At 46.0% G+C, this 18,133-nt stretch overlaps 1 protein-coding gene across 5 annotated transcripts in view; it reads left to right on the top strand.

Annotated features, from left to right (window-relative positions):
* LOC115144999 (breast cancer anti-estrogen resistance protein 3-like) overlaps positions 1-17,958 on the top strand; it is an 81,629-nt gene extending 63,671 nt beyond the window's left edge. For all 5 annotated transcript variants that reach the window (XM_065003095.1, XM_065003092.1, XM_065003094.1 and 2 more), the window contains 9 exons: positions 7,579-7,707; positions 10,715-11,160; positions 11,784-11,884; positions 12,380-13,143; positions 14,668-14,783; positions 14,898-15,069; positions 15,584-15,695; positions 15,780-15,986; positions 16,748-17,958. In XM_065003095.1, coding sequence (XP_064859167.1) covers positions 7,579-7,707; positions 10,715-11,160; positions 11,784-11,884; positions 12,380-13,143; positions 14,668-14,783; positions 14,898-15,069; positions 15,584-15,695; positions 15,780-15,986; positions 16,748-16,923 — 2,223 coding nt within the window. In that variant the 3' untranslated portion in view covers positions 16,924-17,958. The remainder of the gene's footprint in view (positions 1-7,578; positions 7,708-10,714; positions 11,161-11,783; positions 11,885-12,379; positions 13,144-14,667; positions 14,784-14,897; positions 15,070-15,583; positions 15,696-15,779; positions 15,987-16,747) is intronic.
* The last annotated feature ends 175 nt before the right edge of the window (positions 17,959-18,133 follow it).

The following is an 18,133-nucleotide window of genomic DNA, read 5'->3' as shown; positions in this document are numbered from 1 at the left end:
TCTTCTTAACTGACTTGCCTAGTTATATAAAGGTTAAATAAATAAGTACAAATAAGAGAAAAGCCTCTGGAAGGTGCTGATTTAACACAGCCAAGGTGGACACAAAACCCCCGCATTCTTCTACTCCATCTAAAACAATGAGGTTTTACAAATCCTTCCAAATGACAAAAAAAAAAAAACTCTGAAGGAAGGCTTTCATCTTTTAGACAAAGTGACGAATTAGAAGAAGTACAACCGATCAGAACAGCGCCTCTTCAGAGAAATGTGGACTTTAAAGCAGCAATCAGCAGTTGAAACAATAACAAATTGTTTTTCCCGCCCCTGTTTTGAGATAAAGGTGAGGGATGAGGCTGGGGAAATGTAACCACTGTCAAATTCAGACAGAGCTATGGATGCAAGGACTGACCATCCATGAAATCAAAATGATAGTTTTAACCATGTTTTGAGGCTAAATAGTGTCGTGTGTGTTTACATTTACTTTGTTTACAAACATTGGAGTAAAATAAGCTTATGTGGTGGGATCTGATGGGGTACGACAGTTGAACTAGCACATATAATTCCAGAGGGATGTAGCAGCTACAGATTGCCCCTTTAAGGCTCATGTCCTCTCCTCCATATCCATCACTTCACATGCTTTCCTGTGTGGATGTGTCCTGTTTCTGGACATTATATTACCAGTGTATTGTTGTGGATAGACATGGCCATGGAGCCCAGTTGTCGTAAACAGGTCAAGAGATAATGGAGGGTGAGTGGACTGCTGCAGGTCTCCAGAGGGGCCTCAGACAGAGATAGGATACCCTGATGGTCCTATCAGTTTACCCCTACACAGGAAGGGTGAGCCCACATAGCAAATCACAGATGAGAATGATAGAAAGGCCATGAAAGACCACTAAATATTCCCCCCTTTTCCTTAACCTCTGTAGCGCAGTGTCCTTCTCCCCCCCCATCTCCACAGGAAACTCAGTAATCACCCACAGGGTTGATGTTCTGAGGGAACATCACATTTCTGTGACAAACGTTGGATGTATACTAGGCCATTGGTATTATAGGTCCCCCTGGGTTCAGCTCCACATGTAATCCTAAATCTGCACTGCCAACTGACTAGAGTTTCAACCATTTAGGCCAGTGTTTCCAAACTCCAGTGCCTCCAACGGCACACATGTTTGTTGTAGCCCTGGGCAAACATACACAATTTAATTAATTGAGAGCTTGATGATTAGTTGAGAAGTTGAATCAGGTGTGCTTGTCCAGGGCTTCAATAAAAATGCATAGTGTTGGGGGTACTTGAGCACTGGAGATGGGAAACACTGATGTTTACTGATGTATACTACAGGGTTAGCAATGTAAGGACCGGGATTAGGAATAAGAAATCGTTATCTCCAAGCGGTCATTATCTCCAAGCGGCTTATGATGGTTCTGTTAACTAGAGGGACTGGAGACTGACTGAATGAATGGGCCGTCAGCTTAAAAGGGACATTTAAAAATGTTCTACTTCATATTCATCCTCGTCTATGGGCTCCCGAGTGGCACAGCAGTCTAAGACACTGCATCTCAGTGCTAGAGGCGTCACTACAGACCCGAGTTCGATTTCAGGCTGTATCACAACCGGCCGTAATTGAGAGTCCCATTGGGCAGGGCACAATTGGCCCAGCGTCGTCCGGGTTCGGGTTTGGCCGGGGTAGGCCGTCATTGTAACATAATTTGTTCATGAACTGACTTGTCTATATAGAGGAAGATAAGTGTTTCCAATGACATAAACCAATTAGTAGGCAATGCCTACTCACAATTGGTTAAAAATCACATGATACACACTGATGTCATTGGAAACACTAATCTTCCTCTGTCCTTTTATACTACAAAACATAGAAATGCGCCGTTTTCACATGTTGATGTTGGGGTGCTGCTGGAGATGATGAATATGAAGTTGAAAATTTGTGAAGTTTCCCTTTAATAGCAGCCTGACCCTAAGGTCCACTGAGCCCTGTGTTGCCATCTCTGTGTGTACAAAACATTATGAACACCTTCCTAATATTGAGTTGCGCTGAGCCCTTCAGTAAGGCCATTCAACTGCCAATGTTTGTCTATGGAGATTGCATGGCTGTGTGTTTGATTTTATGGACCTGTCGGCAAAGGACGTGGCTGAAATTTGAAGGGGTATTTATATCAGTACATAAAATACACTATATATACAAAAGTATGTGGACATACCCCTTCAAATTAGTTGATTTGGTTTCCCCATCTGGCATTCCAATGGACGAGCCCTGACCTCAACCCCTTCAAACTTCTTTGGGATGAATTTAAAGACTGATTGCGAGCCAGGTCTAATCGCCAAACATCAGTGCCTAACCTCACTAACGCTCTTGTTTCTGAATGGAAGCAAGTACCCGCAGCAATGTTACATCTAGTGAAAAACATCTGAGAAGTGTGGAGACTGTTACAGCAGCAAAGGGGGGACCAACTCCACATTTGACGAGCAGGTGTCCACATACTTTTGGTCATGTAGTGTATGTACAGTATATACATATATATATATATATATATATATATATATATATATATATATATATATTATTATATTCTGAGAAATCAATGATACTCACGAGATGAATATGGGGCAAGGTCCTGGCTGCTCACAATCATCTTGTCAAAGACAAGGGCCAGCGGTCCCTAGTAAGCTAGATCCCGGTTAAAACCCAGAGAGATTACTAATAACAAACCGCTACAGAAACCATCATCTGGAGCAGGGGGTGAAAGGGCCAGCTCTCTGAGGAGAACCCACTAAACTCATCACTATTTCCTCAAGTCAATAAATCAGACAATGAACCTCAAGCATTTCCAGTAACTCACAGCCCTCAGAACAAAAAAACAATTATCGCCCGTGTTCATCTGGAAGGATGAAACTTCTGTCACTGTCCTGCTGTGTTTGCCTCTGTATCATTCTGGGGGTTGTGCTATTTAGCTCGTAATCTGGGTGAAGATGAAGGTGACACCACTTAACTGTTTTAGGGAATGGTAGTCAGGGTAATGTGACTGAGCCCAGCCAGAGATATGCACTTGACACACTCATGATTGAGAGTCAGCCTAATATGGATGGGTGCTTTCCAAGGTGATGACATGGACAGTAAAGGGAAGGCCTTTAAAAAGCAACCACATGATCAGTCAAACAAATGTGTGAACATGCCGGCATAATGTGTGCAGCGCTGAACAATATAAATGAGCAGTTTATTAAAAGCAAATGACATTTAGTTGATTGAATGCATGTAGTTACCCTGAAGGATTAACTATGGCCATCATATCATCAGGCTCCTCAGAAGTAATTATACCGGAGCTATTTTAAAACTCAGGTTAAGAGTTGATTGCCTCCAGCTAAGTGGACCAGGGCATGCTGTAATTCCCCAGCATCGTAAAGTGGTGCCTCAGTGCTGTTGAAAAGCCAGGAAATGCCAAGAAAATCTACTTCAGCTGGCGTCAAGATCCCCATACCGCTATAAAACACCCTTAAATCAACAGGGCTAAGTGTCAAGGAGAGGGAGAGGAGGAACTCTGAGTTTGGATGGAGGTTGAAGGTCTTCGGTAGTATTATGTAATGAATTGAAAAAAGTAAGGACTGAAGTAAAGACAAACAGCTCCTTGATAGATGCTTTTCTTAGGCTGCTGTGTGAATATGGAGCGCCTGGTCATTTTAAGGTTGAGCGGTGCTGGCTGGGCCTGAAGGCCTCTAAAGACTGTTGACAACATAGAGAGAGAATGCCTGCCTACCCTGCCACGGCGTGGCCGCCCATCCTTCAGTACAATGCCAGTGCCATCAGTGGTTATTTCAGTCTGTGTTCGCCTGCCCAGGCCTGCGATTGTAAGCCTCTATGGCTGACGTGTGTATATATACTCAGAGGAGATGATATTTACATTACATCATTGACATACAGTAGTGGCCATGCTATGTTTGCTTACTTTTCTGTGGTATTGTATGTAATATTGCATTGCACACTATTCAGGCCTAACCAGGGGTGCATTTTTTTTATTGCAGGTTGACATTTATTGTAATGAATCTTGCCCTGGAGGCAGAACTTAACGATTTCAGCCAGGTGGGCCAGCTGCAAAGTCAAAATTGGATTTATCGTAAAAAATCATGAAAACTCAAATTTGCTTTTGGGTCAGGTTTTCGAGTTAGAAGTGTGGTTAGGGTCAAAATGAGATTGTATGGCTTTGTGGCTGTGCCAGCTAGTGACCATTCTGCAGAGATGCCTCCAGGGCAAGATTCATGACAATAAATGCCAAACTGCTTTTTTATTTCACTCGTCATAACTCAGTTCAATGAAGGACCCCTGGGGGCACACACCAGAGTCATGCAACGACACAGCTCTGACACATACCACACAAACCCTTCTGCAACGGTGAAACGGTTTCACCCTGTCAGCGTATCCATGGAAATAGCATGATGCCTGTAAGCCTGTGACAGAGGCTAATGCCAGAGCCAGAAATAGGACTTTGGTTGATATTTCAGGACAGTGAAACACTACACTGAACTACATGCTTATCCTATAATATTCTCTATTCTCACTGGATGGCTGAACTTGCTCTGACAGAGCCACACAGGGAGGTCCCTCAGCTGTGATGCACAGCAGGGCATATCCAATAATTGATTGATTTGATTGACACACGGGCATTCATGTTATACAAGTACGTTATAGTTAAGCAATAAGGCCCAAGCGGCTGTGGTATATATGCCATTATAAACTGAGTGGGTCGAGCTCTGAATGCTGATTGGCTGACAGCCATGGTTTATCAGACCGTATACCTTGGGTATGACGAAACATTTATTTTTACTGCTCTAATTATGTTGGTAACCAGTTTATAATGGCAATAAGGCACCTCTGGGGTTTGTGGTATTTGGCCAATATACCTCCGTGTTGTGTCGTGCATAAAGAACAGCCCTTTAGCCGTTTATAATTGATCAGCTCTCATTGAGTACACACAAGTGATCAGAACAGAATGATTTTCAGCCCCCTAGAGCAGATTTTTCTCCATGTAACACTCTCTCAGACCATCAAAGGGCCTGGTATAGGATAGATACCATACTCAAGACTGGAGTTACAGTATATAACATCCATCAGGACTGTGTTACCATATGGACCAACATCTTGTCTCTGACCATTCGGAATAATCTTACCATAACCTTACCATTAGCTGTGACTTCTAGACCTGTAGCTGTCGAGGACACAGGCCACCAATAGTATCTAGGATCTCATGCTCTGTCCGGCCGTGTTTGTGAGATGCAGGCGCTCTCTCCTCAGCTGCCCCAGGGTAGTGGGCCGTTTCTAGGGGAGTGTTAGGCCGTGCGGGCATCACACCTGGCTGACAGGCTGCGGCCAGCCCCTTCTCCCCCAGGGTGTTTGTGTGTGTGCAGGCACACTCGTGCGTGTTTTTGTGTGTATGTGCGTATCCACAGTAAAGCAGAGTGAAGGCCTGCCAGCTCAAAGGATGCAGTGTAGGAAGAATATTAACTAGTTCTGTCATGACACGGACAGATCTTGTGCGCTTCACATACATTGCTCACCACTCTAAGTTCAGCATGTATGTCTGTAAGGGGGGAGGGATTTGGGATGTTTTCTCATGTTGTACGGGTTCAGTCTCAGTCATCTGTATCCTCACTTGAGGAAGTCTCTCTCCCGCTCTCTCTCATAATTAAGTCTGAGACTTGCCTTTGAAACACATGAAACCTATTTGAATCTGATGAGCAGCAGGCCCACTGTCTCCCCAACAGGTCTAATAAGATGTATACAGATATATAAAGCAGCAACCCGTAGCTAAATTAGCTCTCTGGTAAAACAAATAGCACCATATTAACTCATGCTAGAGTTTCCCATGCTTACCCCCTCCACCCGCCTCCTGCCAATATAAAACCATTTCCTGGAGCCTTAATTCAGTTTTAGTTGGCATATAATTCAGTCGACCACAACATAAAAAACTGAGATTTACAGTCCTTCAAATGTTCTCTCTGGGGACAAGGGTGAGCGCAGCCTAACAGATTTAGCCCTAGGTTAAGCAGTAGTAGCAAATTGCCTGTTAGGAGCAGCTCCATACAGTGTCTGCTTCTGTAAGTGGTCAGTGAAGCCAAACACTGTGCATTCTGAACATTCCGAACAGTTAGCCAATGTCAAGAAGGCATCATGCTATTTTAGTTGGGGACAAATGGGTGTGGTCCTGTCCCATTCCTTTAAAGGGAAAAACAGAGCTTTATGAAGAGTTTCTGCACTCAAGGCTATTGTTGGTGATGTCAATATCCGCCATAAATACCATTGTTTTAGTATGCAGGGACAAAGACAGCACTAGGTAAGTACGGTTAATGCATTAGAAAACCAAGTATAATATTGGTTACTGCAGGAAGGTATTGAGTTGATGGAACAAAATAATTCTTCAGGTCATTGCTCACCCTTAGGGCTGACGCTGAATTGCCAGTCAACTCCCTCCCCCCCACAACATTTCTTTATGATCCAGGTCTTGGCAGCCCCTTGTAATGCTCAAATTGTGTTTTGGAAAGATGCAGATTGGGTGCCAACATCCCAGAAGAACACAATGGCTACAGTACTTTCCCCCAGTCTAATGCTGCCTGCCATCTCCAGGGGGTTGGTTTAAAAAGCAGCAGAGTTTTAAAACATTGTTGTTGTTCTGGGTCGTACGGACCTCTAGCTAAAAAAGTGGAAAACTGATGCTCGGTTCAACCCCACAAGTGGCGCCACTGGAGTGAAATGTCATTATGTCTCCAGAAGTATTACGTCTAACTCAGTACGACATATATTACGGGCAGACAGACAAGTTGTGCAACAGACCAACCCTTTTATAATGCGTTTAGAAAATATAAGCCAAAGCAGGAAGACAGTGTGGAGGGGAAGTCTATTGATTGTGAAATAGGATTTCCTCAAAGCAGGACTGAGAAGAGTCTCTGTATTATCAACCTGAGAGGTATTTCCTGGCAGGAACCTGCTATGATAGATGAGGTCATCCCATGTCCCCTTTTTGCTATATGACTGACACAATGTGTGTTTTGAACTATGCAAGTAGACTGTAAATCCTAGTGTGAATCACAGCAGCCTGGCATAGTGGACTGTGTGTGTATGAGTGTGTGTGTCACTGTATTCAGGTGAGTGTGTTGTTGCTCCACCCGGAGGCCTCTTGCTGGGGCAGAACAGGGCAGAGGGGCATGGCAACAAGGCCAGGATATGACACAGCAGTCAAAGCAGAGGCAGGTAGAGCCCTCGGCCAATTGGAGTCTTCGGCATAGTGTATCTCTGGGAAGTTACAGCCCAGGAAACAAAGAGGGGAGGAGAGCTCTGTATGACACATGCTTACACAGAAGAAAAGACGAAGAGGGAGAGGGAGAGAGAAAAATAAAGTGTGTGTGAGAGGTAGCTAGAAACAGTAGAGGGAGAGTTATATTACAAAGGTTTACCGGTACATAGACAGACCGACAGATAGATGCAGACAGCCAGTGCAGTGCACACAGTGTGCACCCTCAGTACAGCAACCATGTCTGTGAGGATACCAGTACTGAAAGAGCCTGTTCTTCCTGTCTATGTGCAGTTCTCCAGGGACAAGTACATCATGGAGGGCCCACCGGAGAAACTACGCAAGGAGCTGGAAGACGAGCTGAAGCTGGGCAGTGAGGAACCACGCAGCCACGCCTGGTACCATGGTGCCATCCCCAGACAGGTAATAAAAAAACCCCACAAAAAACACTCTCTCTCTTTCTCTGGAGGGACAACTCAGCTTGCCATGCCTGTTTTAGAGTCCAATGATTTAGCTTGAGTCAAAGGATTCTTGATAAAGTATTTTTTTTGTGGCCGGCGGCACATGCTGGCGCTTTGTGAAAGAGGATATTTAAATAAAGAGATGGAGCTAAGAGAGGCTTACTGTGAAACACGACCAGCCCAATGAAAGCATGCAGAGGGGAGGGGTTCCTCTGTTGCCAACAGCTACGGCCGGCCGGGTGTCCAGTTGCACACTGATTTCATTCAGGGGCCTGTCACTCCCACCCTGTGGAGGAATCACAGCACTGGCGCTCTGAAAACATGGCAACCATGCAAAACCTTGCATACCCACGCAGAGCAGGACAGCTGGCCAGACAGACACGTTTCCAAGCTCAACCAAAAATCTCTGTAATGACATCCAACACAATGCTGTGTTTGATCTCACTGGAGCATTATGTGAATGGAGTCAGGGAGCTCAGACACTTTGGCAGGCAGCTCTTGTCATAAATATGTGAAAACTCCCAGTGACTAGAGGTTTCTAGAGGGTATCGGTGTCTCTTTCATGTGGACTGAAGAGTAAAAGCTACATGGCTGAGGGTCTGGACTTAGGAGGGGGCTGTGACAGTGTGACAGATCCCTGCCCTCTGACAACTAGCGCAGCAGTGTTCAACGATTACCCTCGGAGGTCAGGAGCCTGTTGGTTTTCTGTTCTACCTGATCATTAATTGCACCCACCTGGTGTCCCAGGTCTAAATCAGCCCCTGATTAGAGAAGAACAGCAGAAGAAGAAAAACACAGTGGAACTGGCTTTGAGGTCCAGAGTTGAGTTTAAGGGCTCTAGGGGCTGAGCCTTGTTTTGAACACAGGGATGTAAAGTCTAAGGAGTGTTAGTGATGAAGACCCACCTCAACACCCAGAGCTCAGCTCAAATAAGTGCTTGTACACAGAGTAGTAAAATCAGAGACTGTGTTTTTTCCTATGATTCACTCTCAGGCAACAACTTGTCTGAAACTGGTTGAGCCAGATCAGAATCAGACAAATAAGGACAAGTCAACAACGGAAATAAGTATTTATCTTGACAGGTCTGTTCTACAGCACTGGCTGTATTAAGTCCATTAGGCTGTGTGAGGCTCAGTGACAAAAGGGCAGACTCACTGTCAGTTTGACATACTGTGGCTGAATGGTTCATTGAAATAGGCTTCATTTCAACCTTGTGCTTTCATCAGTATCTCACTAAGAGCTTGTCACTGAGAACTTGTCAGTGTGAACAGAGCGGCGCTGACACACACTTAGTAGTGAAAGCTCAGGCCACAGAGCTCGGTCCATGAACCCCAGCCTCAGCACACAGAGCTCGGTCCATGAACCCCAGCCTCAGCACACACACACACAGAGCGACAGGTCTTAATTGGATGGTAACAACACATGGGTGCAATCAAATGACATGATGCTATTTATTAACCTCTTCTATTATAGCCGTCCACTGATCTGCCAGGGACCACGCCTCTATAAGTCTAATCATCATCCCTAAGATAACAGCTCATCTGTGCTCACTGTGCCACCCATCCCATTTCCCAGTACACCTGTCACCTTCTGGTTCCATCCTACTGTATCTCTCAGTGGAGTGTATGTAGGCCAGGGAGCCCTGCAGCCTTGTTCCATGTCTTACGTTGTGACCTTGTAAGGGGTGTGAGCCAGCATGTATCACAGCCCTCCATTAGGCATTGTGAGAGTCACAATGGCTCTGTCAGTCCCTGGTTACAGTAGCTGCACACGCTGTCCTGTTTACCCACAGGACTGGGCGTCTCTGAACTAGAACTACTAGAACTAGTAAGACCAGCTCAGTCAACTCCCATTCTACCATTAGAGAACACATCAGCAGCTTCAGGTGCCCATGCCAGTGCATCAGGGATAGTGAATGTTGTCACAGTGCATGTATGTCACACGGAAAAACACTGGCCACTCAAGTTGCTCAACGAGTTGTGCTGGCAATGGGATTGTGTTACCATTTTCCCTGCTGTAAAAATAATACTCATAGCTGTTTGAAAACACTTTCAATTTCCATATAATTTCACAACAAAACATTTTACAACGGTTATCTGTCAGAAATGTATAAATAACTTTGCATAGCTAATGGATGTAATATGGAACACAATTTCAATGAGCTATTTCACGAGGTATAAATCATATTACTTTCAATGCGTCAGACTGGGTTTAAAATCTTAAAGCATCGCCTCGTGTGTAAAATCACAGATGGGACCTGAATAAGAAATGGAGCCCTTTTGAGCTTGTCCTTGCGGGCATGTGACAGGATGGCATAAGACTAGTAAACACACACATGCTCAGCTTTACATGCTGCACCTCCTCAGCAGAACAGGGACTTTACTTTACGTAAGGACAAGGTAAAACAGCATTCATGCTGCCTAGTGATCCTAGTAAGGTTTAATAAGCTCCTTCCTGGTGCTACTGCGGCCAGATTGTGAAAAGAGGGCTTTTAAACTTTTAATTAAAAACCCTCCACCTTCCGACTCCAAAACATGATTACTAAGTTAAATACTATCTTAATTAAAAAGGTAATTAAATGTTTGGAAGAACAACATGAGTGAAGTGGAGTGTGTAGACCAATGTGTGACATGACTGAGTTTCTACGCAACACTGGGGCTTTTGGTCATTTGACCCTACAGTTTGGCTGTGTGGCCTGCACTCAGAGAGCATTTTGGGAGGTATCATGATGTTACAGTACAGTAACAGTAGTGCTAGTGAAAACATTCAGTGAGCCAAGCATGTTACTGAGAAGGCCATTCAGTGAGGGAGTAGAGCGCCTGTCGCCACAAATCCAACAGTGAGACAAGTGTGACAAACTGAAAACACGCTAGACATAGTTCTAACTGTGTGATATTGAAAATACAACCAAGTGTGTGAGCTACATGTCTGTGTGTATGTGTGCTCAACATGTGTCCTCTGGTGTCCAGGTGGCAGAGAACCTGATCCAGAGAGACGGGGACTTCCTGATCCGGGACTCTCTGTCCAGCCCTGGGAACTATGTCCTGACCTGCCAGTGGAAGAACAGCCCGCAGCACTTCAAGATCAACAAGAAGGTGGTGGCCATGAACGAGGCTTACTGCCGGGTGCAGTACCTGTTCGAGAAGGAGGGCTTCGACAGCGTGCCCGCCCTGGTGCGTTACTACGTTGGCAACAGGAAGCCAGTGACGGAGGCGGTGGGGGCCATCATCTTCCAGCCCATCAATAGGGCCTTGCCCCTGCGCTGCCTAGAGGAGAAGTATGGCGTGGCCTGTGTCCGTGTGGAGGCTGGCCTGACCCTGCCCGAGAGGAAGAGCCAGACATCTAAACGCCTGAGCCTCAACATCATGAACGGACACACCCAGGACCACAGCCTCGGACGGGGGAACCTGCTTAGGTTAGTAGGCTATCTACAGAGGCTCAGGCCTGTACATAGTGTATGTGGTTGGACATTGTCTGTGAGCCGTAGGCTACAATGGAGATGCTTGCAGGCGCAAGATCCATTTAGATCCAATACAGCAATAAAGTGTGCTTTATTTTCCTCTGCAGCCAGGAGTTTATATAGACACGGTACATTATGCCATACATGTATATGCCGGCAACTTATAAGTAGCTATAAAATATAATTTTGTAGGGGGTTTGTCCAAATGGAATTGGCTCCGTATAATTTCATGTATAGCCTAACATGCAAACACGTGCACTCCAAATTTGTAAGACTAATGTGGGAGTCACAGAGATAAGTACACGTCTACAATAAACCATTCCTGAGGTAAAATAAGGAGTGGTGTTTAGCCTGGATGGAGAATACCAACCTCTGAGCACAATACCAAGGCAAACGAGGACAAAAAAAATCAAATTACACTGTACCATTTTACATAACAAACAGTGGACAATGTATCAGGTTTCTCTAGGGGTTAGTGGTGTGGTGTGCCCAGTAGCCATGTCTCAGTTGGTAGCTAGAGGGATCAGTCCAACTGAACACTCCTTTTCTCCTTCTCTTCCTCACTCTCTGTCTATCAGGAACAAAGACAAGTGTGGAAGCCAGCCGGCGTGTCTGAACCACGTTCAGGAGAGACGACGGCCCCTCAAAACCCACCAGTCAGAGAGCTTCCTCCCGCTAGGTATGTACCATCCCCTCTCTCTTACTCGTTATGCTGCAGTCAGAGGATGTACAGCTCTGACGAGCCTGCAAAAGCCTTGTTTCCGTGAACATGCACTCTTTGCACAGGGGTGGGAATATTTCAAAGGCAAATGTAAACATTTTCTTCTTCAAAACGTTGCTTTGTACACTTTCAACTCAGAAGTGGAAAGTGTGACATGAGCTGGAGATGAAGATAAATGTATTTCTGAAAGGATTACAGATAAAAGTTGAAATGGGAATCGATAGATGCGCTTGAAGTCTGAGTCTTTGGAAATAAAGAGACGAGAGATCAGAGAGATTCAAAAAGCTGCATTCCATTCTGTGACTGACAATGTAATTAAGCTTTCTATGCAGTCAGACTTCAAATAGACAGCAGGACTCCCAGTCAGCAGCTACAGAACACAGCATGGTGGTGTTGCTAGGCTGCAGTGTGCAGGTTTAAATAATGATGTTTACTCACTCACCCTCTCCCCAGGCTCCAGGCCCCAGCCCCAGCTCATGGAGCACCAGCCAAGCCCCAAGTCTCCAGTATTCAGGACGGGTAGTGAGCCGACACTCAGCCCCACCGTGCCAAGGAGGATGGACTTTGAGACCCAGGCTGGGGAGGCCATACGGGGCTCAGACAGCCAGCTCTGCCCCAAGCCGCCCCCTAAGCCCAGCAAGGTGCCCTCCATCAGGATGCCCCACTCCCCACGTCTGCAGCCCCTGGCTGCCCCAGCCCCGGGTCCCCCTGTACCCCCACTGAAACCCAAGAAGCAGCATGTGATCCAGGCTCTCCAGCCTCCGCAGCCCCCCAGCCCAGAAGTGAATTACTGTGAACTCAGCCCCTGCAGCCCAGCAGAGTTGGACAGGCTCCAGGCCCCAGCCCCAGGGCCCCAGCCCAACAACAACAGCTACGTAGAGAGGCTGAGGACGGAGGAGAGCCAGAGGAGCAGATTGGACCGCAGCTCCTACCACCACGCCATCGAAGCCCTGGAGAATGGCAGCAAAGAGGAGGTGGAAGGAGGTGGAAAAGGAGGGATGGAAGAGATAGAGGAGACTGTGGAGGAGAAGGAGAGAAGCTTCCGACGGCCGGTGTTTGAGACTGCTTCTGCGTTCCGGCCGGGGGAGTTTGAGTCGAGGCTGCTGCCTGCAGAGAACAAACCCCTCGAGATGAGTGTACTGAAGAGAGCCAAAGAGCTGCTGGTCCATAAAGACCATCACATCATCGCCAAACACATTCTCATGGCAGACTGCCAGGTACTGCATTGTACTGTCCCACTACACACCGTACCCACATTATGTTCACCACACCACTAATCCTACCAGATGTCTGAACACTCTGGGCTGAATCCCAAACAGAGATCATAACTCAAATTTCAGTGTACATCATGAATTGATTATATACACCGAGAATTCCAAACATTAGCAACACCTTCCTAATATTGAGTTGCACCACGCCCCTTTTTGCCTCAATTCATCGGGGCATGGACTCTACAAGGTGTTGAAAGCGTTCCACACGGATGCTGGCCCATGTTGACTCCAATGCTTCCCACAGTTGTGTCAAGTTGGCTGGATGTCCTTTGGGTGGTGAACAATTCTTGATACACATGGGAAAGTGTTGAGTGTGAAAAACCCAGCAGTTTTGCAGTTCTTGACACAAACCGGTGCACCTGTAACCTACCGCCATACGATACCTCATTCAAATGCACTTAAATATTTTGTCTTTCCCATTCACCTTCTGAATGGCAACACATCCTCAATCCATGTTTCACTGGTCTCGAGGCTTAAAAATCCTACTTTAACCCGTCTCCTCACCTTCATCTACACTGATTGAAGTGGATTTAACAAGTGACATATAGATAAGGGATCATAGCTTTCATTTGGTCTCGTGCAAAGAGCAGGTGTTCTTAATGTTTTGTGCACTCAGTGTAAATTTGCAGGACAGTGTGATGAGTTTGGATTCAGGCCTCATTCAGCAACATCTAACTTAGGGGCTAGAAACAGCCAGGCACACCGAGGGCATCAGAGACTGGTATTTCATTCATTTCCGCTCGTTGGTATTTGGCCTTTTACAGTCAGGTGTCTTATGTCTGTCTGCTACACCACATAAAGTGCAAAACCAAACCAGTGAATTTAACTTAAGTGAGACGCACCAAAAATGATCTGCAGCCAAATCCCTGACTGGGTGTCTAGTCTGAGGGAAACATGTTCCCAGCACTGTTAAAGACAGCTAGAGTACACAGTTATGTAGATGTGGCTTTGAGGTGTCTAGTCTGAGGGAAACATGTTCCCAGCACTGTTAAAGACAGCTAGAGTACACAGTTATGTAGATGTGGCTTTGAGGTGTCTAGTCTGAGGGAAACATGTTCCCTGTTAAAGACAGCTAGATACACAGTTATGTAGATGTGGCTTTGAGGTGTCTAGTCTCCCAGCACTGTTAAAGACAGGAAACATGTTCCCAGCGCTGTTAAAGACAGCTAGATACACAGTTATGTAGATGTGGCTTTGAGGTGTCTAGTCTGAGGGAAACATGTTCCCTGTTAAAGACAGCTAGATACACAGTTATGTAGATGTGGCTTTGAGGTGTCTAGTCTGAGGGAAACATGTTCCCAGCACTGTTAAAGACAGCTAGATACACAGTTATGTAGATGTGGCTTTGAGGTGTCGCTTGTTTAATTCAGTCAGAAGGAGCTAATGATCAAAGATTTCCCCAAGCATGACCATACTAAAAACACTTCTAAAACCACATTAATGCAACAACAAAAATGGTGTACCTGACAGGTTGCTAGGGTACATGGCATCTCTGAGGAGGCGAAAGGTCAAATGGGTGTGTCCTCTGGTCTGGAGCTGGTGACCTTACCCCACGGCAGGCAGCTGCGGCAAGACCTGATGGAAAGGTAAACACACACCCCCAAATCCACCTGACACTCCTCCTCAGGTACTAGGGACTCCTCATGTAGATGCAAAAGGTTCGAGGGACTTATGACTGAACTTTCTGTCGTGTAACCCAGGCACCACACCATGGCCATCGGGGTTGCCGTGGACATCCTGGGCTGCACAGGAAGTCTGGAGGAGCGGAGCGCCACACTGAACCGTATCATCATGGTGGCTCTAGAACTGAAGGACTCCATGGGGGACCTATACGCCTTCTCCTCCATCATGAAAGCACTGGACATGCCTCAGGTACCCCACTCAATACAACTGGACACATAAGACACGGTCCACCACATGGTCTGAGTTGAGTCTTTAACCCTTCACCCTTGTGGGAGTTGGCGAAATTAAAATGTTTCTTACAGAAGAAATATGGAAAGCATATGCGTAACCATGGTAGCAATTGGAAGGGAACAGGTTACAGTTCACCTGACCAGACTGAATCATAACATCACACTGTTGATTTTATGTGCATTTTACATTTACTGTACCTTTCGCTGTATTTGTTGATCACAAAATCTGAATATACTCTGGATACATTCAGTAACATAAGAATATTCCTGGAAAATGTGCGGTAGGTGCAACATAGACAAAAAATGACAAGGGGTTTGAGTACAGCCACTGCGTTCCAATTTAGGCATCTATCAGTGTCCAAATCTGCCCTTTTCAACATGTATACAGGTACGAGTGTAAAGGGCTGCAGGCGTAAGCAGAGATTCCTGGAGATATTGTGGTGTTTGTTTCCTAACACTGCGCTTGACCACAGATCACACGGTTAGACCAGACCTGGACCATGCTGAGGAGGAAGTACACTCAGACTGCCATCATATACGAGAAGTCTCTCAAGCCATTTTACAAGGGACTGTATGAAGGAACAGGTAAATGCACATGATTGGAGCCTTCAGTTGTAGTTGTGTGTTAGTGGCTGCAGTCTCTGACCGTGTCCCTGTGTGTGTGTTTAGTGGACATGCCCCTGACTGGCACCACCGTGCCTCTACTGATGCCACTGCTGATGCTGATGGAGCGCCCGGCGGTGGCGTTCGAGGGCATGGAGCTGTGGGAGAGCAGCGACCAGGGCTGTGAAATCCTGCTACGCCACCTGGAGGAGGCTCGCAGCGTGGCACACAATGCTGACTCATACACCGCCAACACTGAACGAGTCCTGCAAGGTAATGCACTCCAATGCCCACCGCTAGATACACGCCCACCGCTAGATACACGCCCACCGCTAGATACACTCCCACCGCTATATACACACCTACCGCTAGATACACATCCACCGCTAGATACACTCCCACCGCTAGATACACACCTACCGCTAGATACACTCCCACCGCTAGATACACTCCCACCGCTAGATACACTCCCACCGCTAGATACACTCCCACCGCTAGATACACACCCACCGCTAGATACACACCTACCGCTAGATACACACCTACCGCTAGATACACACCTACCGCTAGATACACGCCCACCGCTAGATACACACCCACCGCTAGATACACACCCACCGCTAGATACACACCCACCGCTAGATACACACCTACCGCTAGATACACATCCACCGCTAGATACACACCTACCGCTAGATACACATCCACCGCTAGATACACATCCACCGCTAGATACACATCCACCGCTAGATACACATCCACCGCTAGATACACATCCACCGCTAGATACACACCCACCGCTAGATAGACACCTACCGCTAGATACACGCCCACCGCTAGATACACACCTACCGCTAGATACACATCTAACAGTTGTCCAAATGAATTGCTATGCAAATACTCTTGTCCAAAACGACCTGTATTCACATTTGCACTTTGCGTTTTTCACACTATAACAAATGCCATTCTGCATGTCTCGGCAGGTATGATGAGTTACAAGGCCAATGATAATGTGCTCTTCTTTCTGGCTACAGATTTCCAGGCTGATGAGGATCTGTTGGAGATCTGTAAAACAGACTTCCAGCTGCGTCTGCTGTGGGGCAGCAGAGGGGCGGCTGTCAACCAGACGGAGAGATACGACAAGTTCACACTCATCCTGACTGCTCTGTCCAGGAAGCTAGAGCCAGCGATCAAACACACAGAACTCTGAACAGGACAGTCAGGCTGGTTAACAGAGGATGAGGAAGATTGTTACAGAGCGAGACCGCTGTCCTTTCCCAACCTGTCCACTGGAGTGAGTCAGATCCATCTGGAACTCATCCTTGGCAGGACACCGATCTGAGTGTGCTGATATGAAGGGGAAAAATGTCCCTCCTTGACGCAGGGGGGGGGGTTGCCTGGTCCCAGATCTGTTTGTGCTCTTGCCCACTATTTGGGGTCGGCAGGTAGCCTAGTGGTTAGAGCTTTGGGCCAGGAACCGAAAGGTTGCTGGATCGAATCCCCGAGCTGTCATTCTGCCCCTGAACAAGGCAGTTAAACCCATTGTTCCCTGGTAGGCTGTCATTGTAACTAAGAATTTGTTCTTAACTGTCTTGCCTAGTTAAATAAAGGTAATTTTTTTATTTAAAAAAAATACTCTGTTGCCAATGGCATGACAATGAGTGTCAGGGAGTTGGCACAATAGCACAAACAGACTGTCACCCAGGTTAGGAGGGGGAATTTACACCATATATGGTAGTGTAGCCCTTTGACCCTGGTCCTTAGTCATCCTACTGTATGTTACAGACTGGAACACACACTGACCACAGAGGGGACTCAAGAAGTGTTTCTGAAAGTGTTTGTCAGATGGAAAATGTATGTATGAATGTGTCACTAAAGTAGTGATTGTACACTCGTTATAACGGTACAACAATGACTTTGAAAGGAGAACATAGAATGACGAGACAGAAGTGGAAGGAGGAAAACGATTGGTCGCTATACAATAGAGGCAGTTTAACCGTGTATCTTCAATACTATATACTGTATGTACATTAACTAGATCTTTGACTGTGTTCCATGTTCCTCAGATGGTATTCATCTGGATAATTCTGAATGGTGAATGGTGTACATAATACATAATCATGTGAATGCTAGACTGTAATATATTTCCCTCTTAAATATTGACTTGTAAATAGAGTCGAGTATAATTGCAATATCTTTATATGAATTATTGTGTCAAGAAATGAATAAATAGATGAAGAAATTACATGCAGGTGGTGTCTGAGTAACAACAACAACCGTGGAACATTTCACAGTAAGTATTATGATGCAAAAAAAATGGTCTGGATTCAATCCAGATCACATAAGTATTGTGGAAGATCAGAGTTCTTGCTCGATTGAAATTTAAAAAGGTAGAGACTGTATTGACGGGAAACACTGCA

Source organism: Oncorhynchus nerka, linkage group LG17, assembly GCF_034236695.1.
Source record: "Oncorhynchus nerka isolate Pitt River linkage group LG17, Oner_Uvic_2.0, whole genome shotgun sequence".
NCBI classification, from domain to species: Eukaryota; Metazoa; Chordata; class Actinopteri; order Salmoniformes; family Salmonidae; genus Oncorhynchus; species Oncorhynchus nerka.
Note: the sequence above shows the minus strand (reverse complement) of the source record. Positions and strands in the feature narration are given on the sequence as shown.